The sequence below is a fragment of the Trichoderma ghanense genome (assembly GCF_004382785.1).
Source record: "Trichoderma ghanense strain CCMA-1212 chromosome Unknown scaffold_16, whole genome shotgun sequence".
Taxonomy (NCBI): domain Eukaryota; kingdom Fungi; phylum Ascomycota; class Sordariomycetes; order Hypocreales; family Hypocreaceae; genus Trichoderma; species Trichoderma ghanense.
In genome coordinates, this window is record NW_027395679.1 from 346,465 (window position 1) to 361,488 (window position 15,024).

General features: G+C 53.0%; 5 protein-coding genes across 5 annotated transcripts; 3 read left to right on the top strand and 2 right to left on the bottom strand.

The window, feature by feature from the left end:
* Nucleotides 1-827: 827 nt before the first annotated feature.
* CCMA1212_009391 (uncharacterized protein) lies at nt 828-1,328 on the bottom strand (the record flags this gene model as incomplete). Its single annotated transcript, XM_073706476.1, has 1 exon — nt 828-1,328. The coding sequence occupies one exon, from the start codon at nt 1,326-1,328 to the stop codon at nt 828-830; it is 501 nt and encodes a 166-aa protein (XP_073555000.1).
* A 1,391-nt stretch (nt 1,329-2,719) lies between these two features.
* On the top strand, nt 2,720-4,401 carry CCMA1212_009392 (uncharacterized protein; the record flags this gene model as incomplete). Its single annotated transcript, XM_073706477.1, has 2 exons — nt 2,720-2,824; nt 2,903-4,401. Exons 1-2 carry the CDS (start codon nt 2,806-2,808, stop codon nt 4,399-4,401), a joined length of 1,518 nt encoding a protein of 505 aa, XP_073555048.1. The 5' UTR covers nt 2,720-2,805.
* A 1,380-nt stretch (nt 4,402-5,781) lies between these two features.
* Nucleotides 5,782-6,832, bottom strand: CCMA1212_009393 (uncharacterized protein; the record flags this gene model as incomplete). Its single annotated transcript, XM_073706478.1, has 3 exons — nt 6,512-6,832; nt 6,283-6,487; nt 5,782-6,172 (listed from the first exon to the last, which is right to left on the bottom strand). Exons 1-3 carry the CDS (start codon nt 6,807-6,809, stop codon nt 5,782-5,784), a joined length of 894 nt encoding a protein of 297 aa, XP_073554999.1. The 5' UTR covers nt 6,810-6,832.
* Nucleotides 6,833-7,458: 626 nt separating this feature from the next.
* CCMA1212_009394 (uncharacterized protein) lies at nt 7,459-9,257 on the top strand (the record flags this gene model as incomplete). Its single annotated transcript, XM_073706479.1, has 3 exons — nt 7,459-7,671; nt 7,759-8,512; nt 8,581-9,257. The coding sequence occupies 3 exons, from the start codon at nt 7,459-7,461 to the stop codon at nt 9,255-9,257; spliced, it is 1,644 nt and encodes a 547-aa protein (XP_073555047.1).
* Nucleotides 9,258-10,699: 1,442 nt separating this feature from the next.
* Nucleotides 10,700-14,518, top strand: CCMA1212_009395 (uncharacterized protein; the record flags this gene model as incomplete). Its single annotated transcript, XM_073706480.1, has 2 exons — nt 10,700-11,103; nt 11,167-14,518. The coding sequence occupies 2 exons, from the start codon at nt 10,700-10,702 to the stop codon at nt 14,516-14,518; spliced, it is 3,756 nt and encodes a 1,251-aa protein (XP_073555046.1).
* Between the last annotated feature and the right edge of the window lie 506 nt (nt 14,519-15,024).

Sequence of the window (15,024 nt, forward strand, 5' to 3'; positions counted from 1 at the left end):
CTGGAAAGGCCATGGAGACGATATGGCTAACGTTGACAGGCCAATAGAATCCGTCGTTGAGAATTCTCGAGAGTCATCATAGCTGAACTTGTACAGTACCTCACAGTACAATGCCGAGATTGGGATTGAGAGCCGCAGGATTCCATGGTCCGGATAGAAGCTGAACCTGTTCGTTGCTCGACACCATGGGGATGAATTGGCGAAACGGATCCTGAAATGTCACTGTGCCCCGAGATTGCTGTGTGCGCTGTGAGAGGCCAGCCCAGCAGCCTAGAGATGCCGCATGAAGCCACAGAGAGATTTGCCCAGTAGCGCCGTGTGGCGTCGCGAACCGTTGATGCTAATGCTGCTCGTGATCCTTCCGTGGCATGCGGCAGCGGCTTGCAATGCTCGATTGCATGTCGGTAGCACGATAATCTGCACGATTCAAGCCTGTTCCTGTACTCGTACAAGTGCGTTGTAAGGTCAAGTGCATCGACGCCTCCTGTTTGAGCTCCTTTGCCGAAGGCGAGTTACAGGCTCTGGCGACCTGAACAGGTGCCGTGCCGTGCCTTTGCTGGGCGTGCACGGCCATGCCGGTGAAAGCAGAAGCTCCCCCTTCTTTGTTGGAGAGCCCAGCAGTAATTGCAGGACTCGTGGGCGAAAAGGCGACTGACTGGACCCTCCACTGCAATTTCAAAGCCTGACTATGCGCTTCTCGTGGCCGATGGAGCTTCCCGAAGAGGCCTTTTGGCAGAGGCCCAAAGCCAAGTTGGATGACTTGCCTCCTGCATTAGTGCGGTACTTGGGGGAGCCACCCGTGCCTCTGCCTTGGCCGGTGTAACCAATTATCTCGACGGGTGGCGTGGTGCCCCTGTCCAAGTCTCAAGCTGCTTGGATGGCGGCCCCTGGCTCATCCATCCCCTTTCTTGGGTGGATTTGCTGCTTAGATTGGTGGCCCCCGCGAGACGTGGGCTCTTGTTTCTTTGCACTTGAGTTCGCAGACGAGGACGAGGGCCAGTAGGAGGGCGAGCAGGAGGGCGAGGCGCGCCGAAGCAGATGCGCCATGGATCCGAGTGCAGTGCAGAGAGCGAGACAGGCACAGAGCAGTTATCTGCGCGGGCTAGTATTCGCATCATGGATGTGATGCATGCCTTGTTACTTGTGCCGCTGCAGGCCCTATATCTCTCTCCATGTGCACCTGCGTCTGCTTTCCTCCAATGGCTTTTCGAAGGATAAGGTTGATAAGGTCTGTTGGTCGAGAGCTGAGAGCGGACGAGTTCTGGCTGAACAGCAGGAATGGACTCAAGTTCCTGTCCTGCGAGGCGGGTCCCAAGACGAAGAAACATTTTAGAGTCGGCCGGGAAAAGGTTGAGGCGTGTGGGCAGCTTCCACTGCAAGTTGACCCAGGCACAGACTCGGAGGAAGACAGCGAGGGGCTCCAGTAGAGACATGTAGCGGTACCTGTGCCTGGCCCTGTGACGGCGCCGGTCCGCGGGCAGGAATGGGGCATTGGGCGGTAGCAGTACGATTGCCGGTACCTGTACCGCCTAAGGATCCCCTGGGAGCCCCTGTAGGCGCCCCGTTACAGGCCCCCCCAGAGGCCCAAACGCCCTAGAAACCGTCGCGCCGCAGCTGGGCTGCCCCTCCCCCGTCGCCAACAGCCAGCAGCTGCAGCGCCAGGCCTGGACCGCGCAAGTACCGGTACCGCACTGGGCCCAGGCGGTCGGACCACTGGCGACGGGCGGTACTCGTGCGTCGCCAGCTGCACCGCGCAAAGTACATGTAGCTGGCGTCCGCACTGGATCTTGATCCCCTTTCTCTCCCCCTTTGGCCGCTTCCTGCTTGACCTGTGCCTGGCCCGCCCTCGTCTCTTGCGCTCCCTTCGTCTGTGTTTTTTTTTTCCAATCTTTCCTCTCCTTCGCATCCAACTCAGACAGGCAAACAGACAAACAGACAGACGCCCCGTCCTGCGAATCTTGTTACCGGATCCAGCAGCAGCTTCTCTCCCTTGACGTTCCCTGCAAACCGCGCCGCTTCTCCGCAGCAGAACCGCATACGCATCCAGCCAGCCAGCAGCAAAGTGTGTGTGATCTGCGCCCGCCCACCCACCGAAGATCTTGCAAAATCCAGTCGGGTGACCAGCATTGCATTCGTTGCTGTCGTCAGAGCAAAGTCATCGCCGCCAGACCTGCATAGGCACAGCCAGAGTCAACAGCTTGTGGCGTCCACAGTCAACAAGGCGATTGTCAACAGAGCAGAGGCGACTGACGCAGACGCAAGACGCCTTCCCGTCCGCCACACCTCAACCGCGTTTCTTTTTTTGGAGGATCGGATTCTCTCCACGCCATTTAATCTGCTTTGGCGCCTCACGTTTGGAGAATCGAGATCTCATTCACTGCAGCCTGTCTTATTGATAATCCCGCGATTTGGTCTCCGCAGAGGCGCAATCTGCATTCGACCGGCTACCTTGGCAGAATCTTTTTTTTTTGTATGCGCACAGGCCTGGTTGCTGCTCGCTCGCTCTCGACTTCGGTTCGCACAAATCTGCCGCCGTCTGGACAAGCGGTTGAATTGGTGCTGTTGCTGCTGAAAAATTACGCGCCAACCTTACTTGCCCCCTATTCTCCCCCCTTTCAACGCCTCCTCAATTCCTTGCGCCTTCGCAGCTCTGGTTGGGTGACAGCCCACGACAGAAGACACAATGGCCAACGCGTGAGTCGGCTCCCTCTGTTCCCAGCGCGATGCGGCAATTGTCGTGACCGGCGAGCTAATGGATTTTTGACCGACAGAATCGGAGATGCGTTTCGCACTTTCTGGCATACCATGACCAGCAATGACCGGCGTATGTCTTGGACCCTTGAGCTCTTGACACGAGTCAAATCGGCTGTTGCCCGCCCATGCTAACTGCGCTGTCTTGCAGACTCCTCCTATGACTCTCCCCAGCGAACCGGTCGTCATGTTCCGCTCCAGAATGGCCGCAACATCATGACGGGCATTGCGACCGCCTCCGACTCTCGAGCCGACATCCACAGCCCGTACTTTGACGACTCTGCGGCGCCTTCCACGCAAGGCTCTCCTACCAACGGAAACCGAGTATACTCACCAGGCCTTCGATCGCAGAATGTGAATAAGGATGGTTTTGAGGTCCAGTCGCCTGGTGACGTAGCCATGCAGTCATTCGAGAATGGCCTCCCCCCGCCTCCCCCTGTTGCACACTCCTGGAGGCGCATAGACGCGTGGGCGGAGGAGAATTACCCAGAGCTGTTTGACCAGCTGTGCGAGGGTGCCACGGTCAACGACCTGAACGACCTGGAGCATCAATTGGACTGCTCGCTGCCTCAGGATGTCCGCGAGTCTCTCATGATCCACGACGGTCAGGAGCGCGGTGGAATGCCGACGGGTATCATTTTCGGCTCGATGCTGATGGACTGCGAAGAGATTCCTCAGGAGTGGGAGACGTGGCGACAGGTAAACCAGCAGTTCATGCTGGATGCCGCCAACAACAAGCCGCCGACCCCCTCGAGCAGCGAGGCCTCCTCCTCGAAGCAGCGACCTTCGTCGTCTTCGTCCTCGAACGGTCCTGGTGAATGGAGACAGAATCTCCTGGCCAAGCAGACTTGCATTCCGCCCAACACCGTCCAGAAGGCATATGCTCACGCCGGCTGGATCCCACTTGTCCGCGACTGGGGTGGCAACAACCTGGCTGTCGACCTTGCCCCTGGACCCGCTGGAAAATACGGCCAGATTATCATGTTCGGTCGCGACTACGACACCAAATACGTGGTTGCCCGCTCGTGGGCGGCATTCCTCGCCGTGGTCGCCGACGACCTCAACAGCGGCAAGTGGTTCGTGGATGAGGAGACTAACGAGCTCAAACTCCGAGAATTCAGAGACGCGCGAGTTGAGCCCTCTTACTTCAACATTCTCCGGTGGAGAATGGACCAGAAGCACGGTCGCCGGGTGGCGGCAGCCCGACGTCAGTCCCAGGGGCCTTCGCAGGCCGCCTCCAAGAGCAACTCCCCTCTGGGCTCCCGCTCAGCATCGCCCTATGCGAACCCCTCGGACTCGACGGGCGACGTCCGCGGCCGCTCGATGCAGCGACTTCGCGATTCCGCTCCCATCACTAGTCCCATGAGGAACGGTCTCGGCAAGCCCCAGGCCCCCCTTCTCAGCCGCGTCACGGAAGAGGCGACGATTGAGCTGACCGACGCCATCATCGAGCCCAGCACCCTGGTCGACGTGGAGGATGACGAATCCCCCCGAAACAGCGAGGAAGGCAAGCGTCCGACGGTGACCACGGTGGAGCGGACAGAGTCAGACCTGTCCAAGGACAAGGGCAAGGAGGTCGAGGCTCCCAAAGTCACCAGCAAAACCCCCGAGGTTGTGATTGATGATACCATGAAGGACATTGAGATTTAGACGGATTTCCGCATAACGAATCGGGGCAGCAGTATGAGAGGAGCTGCCGAGTTATGTCGCACGCACCATGATGGCACGACTTGAAGTTTCTGCAGACCGGTCGATGACAAGGGCGGTCTCCGTTTACGCGTCGAATTCTACGATTTCACAAAAAAGACACTTTGGGCGTTGGTGGCGTTATGGCGGCCGCTGGAGGCTCGTCATAAGCATTCTGCTTGTTTTCGTCTCTTCGTTCCCCCCTTTTCCTACGTTTTCGAAATTTTTCTTTTTTATTTCTCCTGCACCCTATTTTTTTTGAAGATGTACAGCGCTTGGTGGAGCATTAGAGCGGCAGAGGGATTAGCATACGATGTAATAGCTGGCCGTTGCCCCATCTCTTTGTGGAAGATGGTTTAGCAGGTACCGTGTCTGGCCCGAGGTCATCTACTTGGGCTGCTGCTGGGTATGATGGAGGAGGCTCGTTGCGGATGTGCAAAGCGTTGTAATTGTAGTGTACCACTATGAGAGTTTATTCTGCGTTGGACTGTTACTGGTAATGAGAAGGATAAGACAAGCTTGCCATGAGTAGTCGAGGATGAATGGAAAGATATATCTCCAACTTGAATCATCTAATGAATGTTTGAATGTTTTGGTGGCGTTTGCGTGGCTTGACGTGGACTACGCCTCCTGGGTGCATGGACCAATGGGTGGATGGCGGCTCGGGAGGCAGAGGCTGCCGCTGCCACTAGTTCCAGGGGGTTTGTCTGTAATATCTTTTGGCTATTGGCTTGATCCTGTATGATGTTTGTCTATGGGTTTTTGGTTGACGTGAGTTGAAATGAGGGTTGGGATGTCGAGGCTTGCTTGGGTGACGCCCTGGCTTAGAAGCGCTCTCACCACTTATTACCCTATCCTACCCTCTACATTTACTTTTTTTCCCTCGCCCAAACATCCTCAGTCAAGATTCAGAAGGTGTTTCGACCTCGATCGAACGTGATAAACTCCCATCGATCCCGGTAGCCTCCTCCTAGCAAGACGGCCTCAAGTAAGTGAGGTGCCTGAATCAACAGAGCCGATGAGATCCTACAGACTGATCCTGATTGATTCAATTGGCACCGATGACTACAAGAGCCTTTCGTTCCCAGAATATGGCTCGAAGAAAAAGAGCAGTGCAGTCCACGCGGCTTTGCTTGTCCCGATGCGTGCCGTTGTTGAATATCGGACTTGTACTAGATCGTACCAATGACCCCCCAGTATCTTATAGAGGCTCTGATGGACTTGTCTACCTCCTACACAGATAGAGTGCTGTACCTTACTATCGATCGATGTCCGATGCCCTCTCATCTCATCAGCATGTTCTTCGATGCTTCCAATCCATAAAGCAAAAGCAACACACGGCTATCAATCGTCCTCAGGAATGACATATCCGACATATCCGAAAGCAGGCAAAGATCCCTGAGCAACATGTTCACCAGATGTCCCCAATGCACTTCCCACAGGTATGCTTAGCCTCTCTTCCACCCTGAACAGGCTCAACCCACGGAACCAAAAACCATGAAGCGAATCGACATCGCGCTGGTGGACATCGCCGGCGAGAAGTCCAAAGGATAAAGAGCTGACAATGCTTTGGCAGCGGGATATGACGAAGCTGCGGATGCCGATGTAGAGCAGCTGGCAGGTTGAGCGGAGGGCGAGGCAGCTTGACAGGAGCAGGGCCGCGTGGGCGGTGGTGTCGATGACGGGGCTGTAGTGGAGGGTGCGGATTGTGTAGGAGGCGTACATGAGCAGGAACCTGAATGGTATGATGATTAGGGGTTCGCTGCGTTTCTTTGATGATGAGTTGGGGCAGATGGAGCAATGTTCGAGAGAGATATAAGAAATATGGTGGAAGGGGAGACGGACCACTTGGTGATGTCGTAGACAATGTCACTAGTTTCTCTGCCGTTTCTCCAACAATGTAGACAGGCTAGGATCTGCTCCATGGCATCTAGTCCTGAGTAGGCCATGTCGGATGCAATCTTTAAACGCCAAGCGCTTCTGGATAGGGGACTATTGTAGTATTTGTATTTGAAGATACTACCAGTTTGTGGCTGGAAATATGCTGAGGCTGCTTCTCTATCAGTTCATGAACCCATGTTTTGGATGCCTGCCTTGGGCATGGTAGAGTTTGTCTTACGTCTCTGATCTAATGGAGTTGTAAATGCTGCAATCTCGGGGCAGTTTTGGTATCTGATGCATTCTGACAGATGATACCGAACGGAGCGTATCTTTGATTCGAGTTCTGTCCAGTTCAATGCTTCGTCGAACTTGTTATAGTAGTGGGATGCGTAGACGTATCTGTCGATGGCCGTCTTTTTCCACGGGGGATGATCGGGGCAACCAACGAAGGAGGTCGTCTCGAGAGGAAATCGTGGACTTTCTACTTCCATGTTGGTCAAGAAGGATATAGTATCTTAGCAAACCTCCTCTCGTGAGGTGTTGTTGTAAGTAGGAGCATTCGCAAACGGTAGGGTAGATGAGGATCCGAAAGCCCATCAGTATGATCTCGAGAGCAGGCAGACTGAAAGTGTACACATGCACAGCCGAACGACGTTGCAGTTTGAGAGAAACCAGCCTCGCCAGCTCTTTGGCTACAACCCCGCAGAGGTATGTTAACCGCAGAGAAAAGCCTCGCCAGTCATCCCCGGCTACGTGTTCGGCCATGCATTGCGTCCAATCCGAGGGCGCAAACCCCGCGTCGGAGACATATCTTGGGTCTCAATCAGAAGGTTTTCGCAGTGCCGTGACGTCTGTTCAAATGGGCTTGATGGAAGTGTAAGATGGAAGAGAGCCGAGGTAAGGTGCTGCTGCATCAGCCCGTGGGAAAGGCCTTGATGGCACTCCGGAAGAGTGTCACGCCATTTCAAGGGGACATAGATGTATGGCAGGGTCAATCTGTCGCTTCTTGTGAGCTCTTGTTCTGCCTTGGTTACACTCTCTCTCCCATCTTCCGCTCAACACGAGGCTTCCGATTGCACGTTTGCCATTGCCATCTTTCAACATCTGGCCATCGAGACGCCCACACACTTGCTCCTTAGAATGGACGGGCCACCCCCAAACTACGATGACATTTCCAGCGCAGCACCAAAGCTTCTGGTCCGACTAGAGATATGGTACTTTTCCAGTCACGGCAGATCGCAGGAAAAGAACGAAGATTTGGCGGCGGCATTCGAGGAGGCAGAACCGGGCAACTGGAATGTGCGGACGGTGGACGCTGTCGAGCCACACAACGATGCCGATCGCGATGACTTTGTTCCCATACAGGCAAGAATCATGCATGATGCCAAACCTTAGCTAACATTTTATTGAGAAGAATTCTGCCGCTGACCATTATTCAAGGTCGATTTTGAACACAGAGAGTATACCAACTACGACCCCAACGGCAGAGCGCAAAACCATGTTCGAGACCTCTTCAGGAGAATAGCCCCGGCCGTCACCTTGAAGTTCTTCCTCGGCATCGGCAGAAAGCCTCATACTATGAGTCTCTTTGCTCGCAATGTGTTGCCCGATCACAGAGGAAGATATTGCCAGCTTTTTGTCATTAATAAGCTGAATATCCGTGTTGACGAACTGTCGGCACCCCCTGAAGTGACAGATACAGAGGAGATTGTGTCTCGGTATGGTGTATACCTTGAAGCAGTACTCTGGGATGCTTCTGCTGACATGCTCAGTAGACTTTCCACAGTTGAGAACGGGCTATCGATGCTATCGCAGGTGGTCGAAATCTTCTCTGTGTATCGGCTCTTTCAGACACAGACGAAGCCCAGATTCTCCTTGATGCACGCGCAAGATGTCGAGAGTGTCTTTAATCTGCGGACTACCGGCGTCGAGAATATTGAGCCTCTTGCCACAATGGCTGAAAACGTAAATATTACTGCCCTTTATCCAGCAGACAGGCGGCCTAACGAGATGCAGTTGAGGTTCTTGTACGAGGCCAACTCGGGCCAGGCAGCGGCTGAGCAGTTAGCAAAACCACTTGACTGGGCTGTAACTGTTGCTCCTTTCAAGCAGTTCCAAAGCGAAGTCACGGGCGTACTTGACACCCTAGCGAAAACAGACCTGGGCTGTCAGGGGAAGCTAGGCAAGGGCATATGTAAGTATATTCCTCCCCCTTTTTACCCATCGGATGTTTGTAGCGCTTCTGCTTAGATCATTGTTCAGCCGTCACTCCTCAAGTACTCTACATGGCCGGCCTGAATCTCCGTACGGGCAGCATCATGCTCTCCAAGGCGAGCGGCCTCCTGAGGCCGTACCTCGACGACCAACTTCTGCAATACGACAGTAGGATGCTCTCACCTAGAAATCTTGCGATCGGGAGTGCAGCATCCGGGGCTGGAGGGGTAGGTACTGGAGGAGCCATTCTCTATGGGACTTTGGCCTCGACTCCTCTTGGCTGGACGATTGCTGCGCTGTTGTGCGTCGGGGCTGTCGCCGCTGCTGTGGCATATGGCGGTGTTTCCGAGAAGGTGGAGGCGATCAGGAAATGCAAGTACTTCAGACTCCCTGGAGAATATTTTACTGATACTGTATGTCTAGTCAAGCAATATCTGAAAGACATGGCGGATGTTTTTGACGAAGCTCAAAGGGCCGTCGTGGCGGTGATTTGCCAAGATGTCATGGGAATGGAACTCGGTGACTTTCGGCCAGACGAGCAGGATGCCATATCGAAGAGCTTCGGTATCGACGTTTGTGCATTGGGGCAGGGGGAGTATCAGAGGGGTCTTGTTGAGAGCAGTATGAGCAAGGTGGTGCAGTATTATAAAGAGATGAGGGAGCAGTTTGAGCACATGGTTGAGGTTTGTGGGCTTGATGAAAGGGAAGCGAAAATGGAGCTCTAAAAAGTGTTGTTGGTAAGAAATGGTGTTTGGTGATGGGTCTGTGATTTCGAGGTTGCTGAGAGCTGATTGCTCGTATAAGATTTTATCATCATGGGTTGCTTTCGGGGCAGGGATCAAGGCGCTTATGGTTGATCAGGGCTGCAGATCATATCTCCGTCACGAACATGGGAATACTCTTACAACGGTTAGCATGTCTCAAAACCTGAGAGATTGTCAGGTTTGGATAGTATGAAGGACAGAAGCTGGAGTGAACGGTAGAAACAAGACAGAGACGGTGATTATTCGCGTATGAGAGACATACAATATATAGGTAGTACCTTAGGTATCGTAAGGTACATTTCCCGAGTTGGAAGTTCAGGTGTTCGTTTTGGCAAATACGCGCTCTTGCCCGAGTCATTCTCGCTTCGCTTGGCCCTTCCTTCCAATTGTCAATTTCTGTCCTCAGCTCTTCCATGGTTCGTTGCCTCAGGCAAGGATCTAAATGTGGTGAGACAGCCTCGTCTTCATCTCTTCCATCCTTTCCTTTTCATGACTGCTATATTTGTCGTTTGCCTTGCACTTCAGCTCTGCGCCTTAAGCGATGCTACAGCAGCAATCTTCACAGCCGAAAAAGCCTTGCGATGCCCCTTCTAGGACAATCCACGGCCCCGCCAGCCCGCTTGTGCGCCTATTGCTCGTCGAGATCCGCGTCTATTGGCTGCGTGAGGCAGATGCCGGCGCTTAAGGCTGCCGTTGACGGTGGAGATTGGCCGGGTTTCAGCTTGTCTGCAGCAGGGGTGAGCCGAGCCGGGCTGGAACCAACGGGTTTGGGAGATGTGGTGGTAACAGCCTGATGCGGAGGAAGAGGCGAGTGAGTGTTAGAGGATGGAGTATATTTGCTGTTGGGTCGTTGGATTAAGCTATCTTCACGGGTTGCAGATTCGTCTCCTGGGTTGTACCAGATGGTGGACCATCATCGAACATTTAACATGCAAGATGCGCCCCCGCGGATGGGCTTCAGGCTTTCTGCTCCGTCTCTCATCCAGGCTTTCTTTTCTTTTGTATTTTCTTCCGTCATTTGGTTTCTCGTGGATTTTCCAGCGGCGCAGTCTCTTCATTCTCGTTCCGTTTCTCTGTTCCTCTTGCTTTTGGTCTTTTCTGCGGTCTCTTCCTCTACGTTCGTCTCTTGTCGGTTACCGAAAATCGCAGTCCCCTTTTCACAACGTCTTTTGTTTGAAGATATATAACCAAACAGGATCGAATAATGACGTCTCGAGCTGAGCTTGAGCCCCTCTCGCCCTCGACGGGTGCAGAGCAGCCGACAGCATACGACTTTACATACTCAAATCATGTGCAAAATGAACCCAAAAGAAAGTTACCATCTTTTGGATGGATATCCAGATGGAAAACTTCAAAGAAGGGTCAGTGATACATGAACAACACCACGGCCAATTGCGGAAACCATGCTCATCAAGACCCTAGTTGTCGATGCTTCTCCGTCCTGCAGGCATGGATGGAAACCGAGTACGATGAAGGCCCCTGTCCTGATCTCATTCGCCATCTCTTCCGTCGTCATTATCGTCTTGCTCGAGGTCCTTGTGCAGCGAAGCCGGAAGTTGGGCGGTCTATCGCTGGTTGACGATGCCGACGAGATACCCTCCGCTGTCAACCTCACCTACCTCTACCTCCCCACCATCATTGCGGTCCTTTATAGTCTGGTGTGGAACTGGATTGATCTCGACATCAAGCGGATGCAGCCCTGGACAGAAGTATCCAAGCCGAATGGTGCAACTGGTCGACAGTCAGTCTTTCTAGACTATCCGGTGGACTTTGTAGCCTTCGTTCCTTTCAAGGCTGCGAAACAAAGGTATGATAGCGACATCTGCAGTATACCAGCAGGGATCAGGGTCATATACTAAACAATGACTAGGCATTGGGCAGTGTTTTACTCTGGGACGGTTATGGTTATCATCTTTTGGATGATCACACCCCTTCAGAGTTCCTGTTTGGGGACTGGCCCCGTGCTGATGAACAAAACCGTCGCCATGTCGGCACCGTCCATGTTCATGGATTCGTTGACTCAAGCCACTAATATGGACCAATCCGTGATGAATGCTGGATATGGCATGGCCTGGTTGAAACGGCCCTTCCCCGCCTTCACGAGCTCCGACTATGCATTGATGCCCTTTCAACCGGCCGAGCCAGTTCAAGGCAATATAGCCAACTTCACCGGCACCACTACGAAATATTGGACAGACTTGAAGTGCTGGCCAGCTGAAGTAGAGCATACACCGAAGATGGTGGACGGGACCTACAACTTCATCAACGGCATGGGATGCAATGCGTCCAGCATTGTTGCCTCCCCCGGCTCACCCACCGTTTCTGCCTACCAAATGCTGTACGTTGGCTACCAAGACAGTGCCTGGGGAGAAGTGGCACTCAGTTGGACCTGTTCAAAGGAGGCCTTTAACCAATTCCTCGGAACCTGGGGCCACTGGAAGCATGGACTCGACGGCCCAGCCAATATGACTGCGGTATTCTGCGAAACGTCTTACTTTAAGCAGAACGTGACAGCTATGGTCCAGATGCCTGGATATGTCCCCGTCGACGATCAGATTACACCCCTATCACCCCCAGAACCTCTCCCAGTGACGGAATTCAACAGCTCGGCCTTCGAGTATCTCATTGCAAACGGGATGTCATCAGTTAATGTGCCTCGGGATCATCCATTCACACACCTCCTCGATCTGGACACACGGCTGGATCCTTTTGGACTGTCTTACCCATTTTGGCCTATGGTGGGAGTCATGATGGGCTTGCACAACTACTCTACCGATGCATACTTTAACACGACCGTGCTAGGCGATTCATATCGTTTAGCGCATAAGGTCATGTTTTCTGTAGCTTTTCACACAATGCTTGTGAACAACACGGATTCAGTTTCGACTGAAGGAAACGTCCTTCTGGTGAAATATGGCATCATCGTCAGCCGCGTCTTTACCGCCCTGGTGGAGGGAGGACTCGCTCTTGTGGCCGTTCTCACGCTGGTATTGTTATGGGTCTGTCATGGGAACCCAACCTTGCTGTCATCGGATCCGGCTTCCTTGGGCTCTCTCATTTCTCTGATCCAGAAGAGTCCGCGTCTGCTGAATAAGTTCAGCGGCAAGGGGAATCTAACCGCTGATCAGCTGAAGGAACAGCTTGGTGACTACACTTTCAAGCTATCGTGCCAATGCCAAGACGCCTCTGGGGCGACGAGGCTTGAGTTGCTGGAGGTCTCAAGTCAAGCACAGACAGGGCCGTCAGAGGCGAACTCCGGCCGAGCTGGGTCAGACCAAACAGGTCATTATCTGCCCATCAAGCCATTTGCTTTACGAAAGGTTGTTGGCATTGCGTTTGCAGTGTGCTTATGCGCTGCTGTCGCTGTTGTCTCATATCTGCAACATCAAGATGCCGTCCTAGGAGGTAAGCACGAACACAGCAGCATGGGGGAGGGGAGCCATCTTCGAGAGACAGAAACTTATTCGCAGCTTTTAGGACTTGTGCGCCCTTCGACGAATTTTGAAGTCAATCAGCTGCTGACGAGCTATCTTCCCACTATCTTCTCAACAGTGGTCGAGCCGTTCTGGGTCATGCTAAACAGATATCTGTGCCTCTTACAGCCGTTTTATGACCTTACATCTGGACGAGGGACAGCCAAACGCACGATTGAAGCTCGTTATACCGCATTGCCCCCGCAGCTTGCTCTCTGGCGAGCATTTCGATCCGGACATCTCCTTCTAGGGTGCATTTGCATTATTGCTCTCTTGGCTAACGTTCTGGCGGTCGGGCTTGGTGCGATTTTCAACGATAACCCCACGCAGAAAGTGTATCCCGTCGTGATGACACCTCTGAAGCAGGCACAGCTGGATCAACGGGGTGTGCAAAATGTCACTTCAAAATGGATTGCTGGTCTGCCCGATAATTACGAAGATCCCATGTACACGCTCATGGCAAACTGGTCCTCTGGAGCCCCTTTACCGCCATGGACGACGTCCGAGTTTACCTACCTGCCCGTCAACATCACATCCGAGACCCCATCAGGGAACGACCTATATACAGTCACGACAACCGGATTCGGTGTAGATCCTTCATGCATATCGATGGGCACGATAGTCACAGAGAACAAGCCGCCGACGGTGAATACGACTTTTGGTCGACCAGAACCCCCGCCAAAAGGCTGCGCCAAGGAATATTCCATCGCAACCTTGTCGTTTAACAAAACAGATTACAAGGTACCTGAAGGGCGAGCCGCGGCCGAGATCGCAAACACCATGAGGCCGGGCAAAGATGTCATGAACGATTACGTAAATGAGTGCGATAATTCATTCCTGGTGGGATTCTCCCGAGCAGACATCAGGAATGGAACAGGTGTGCTGAACTCGTCTCTTGTCGTGTGCAAGCCGGTTTACAAGGTTGCCGATTTCCGGGTCGTATTTGACAGCGAAGGATACATCAGAAATGCAACACCCGTCAGCAACTTCACGTCCTCGATTCCGTATCCGAGCTCGTTCACTTATCCACCGATCATCAACGATATCAACAATGGTTTTCAGGGCTATGACAATTCTACAGGATGGCATTCCGACGACGTTTCGTACATCTGGTTCATGTACCTGATGAAACTATACAGCGACAACCCGGACTTGCTGGATCCCACGAAGCCGACACCCGACCCGGAGCAGTTCCTCCCCACAGTCTCCGATGTCTACAAACGGATCTTCGCAATGATGGTGACGCTTCACCAAGACGTTTTCGTGGACGCAGAGAACGGGACCACTGTGATGGGAAATCGCACCGTCACGGAAACACGCATCTTTGTCTCGACGACCGCGTTCATCACCAGCACCACGATTCTCAGCCTCTACATCCTCATGGTCTTCTTCTTCTACGGCTGGGGCGTCACCTTTTTCCTTCCGCGCATGCCCACCAACATTGGGTCTCTGGTGGCGTATATCGCGCCGAGCAAGCTGACGCGCGAGTACGACGGCGACGGCGAGGGCGAGGGCGAGGTCGAAGAGGATAGGGCAAAGGACGGCAAAGTGGTTCCAAAGTACAGCTTTGGGCGTTTTGTCGGCAGTGATGGAAAGGCGCACATCGGCATCGATTACGCGGACCGGGTGGTGCCGGTGAATCCGACTTCACTAGAGAAGGGGGACACGAGGCAGGGGTCTGGGTTCTTGAAGAGGAGGATTTTGCGTGAGAAGAGGGCGAAGAAACATGAGACCGAAAATTGGCTGTGAGCAGATTATAAAGCATGTTCAGGAGGAGTTTAAGAAGACAGGAAGGGGAAAAAAGAAATATAGAGAGAGAGACGGAGAATAGAATCTACTGGGGTTCACCAATAAATACAAATGCACACTCGGAGTTTACATTACTCAGTCACTCAGGCAAGAATGATCCAATGTATTTGTATACCAAACATGTTTATATTTGTGACAGTTGGCTTCCCCTCTCGTGATTGGGGTATCTATATATGCTGTATCATAAAGAGAGGGAGAAAGATGCCAACCCAATCCATCTCCAAACTCGGAAAGAAAGGAAGCAAAAGAGAAAAAAAGAGTGAAGTAATGTACAAGCTTAAAGAAACATTACCGAACCGTATCCAAACCAGCCGGTGCCAAAAATGACATGCAAAAGAAGCAAACCAACGCATCGCCAATCTGAGCAATCTCAACCCCCCTGAATTTTGAAAGAGAACTCAGCTCCATGTGCGCAAACGGATGAAAGGACGAGTAAAATGGACGCA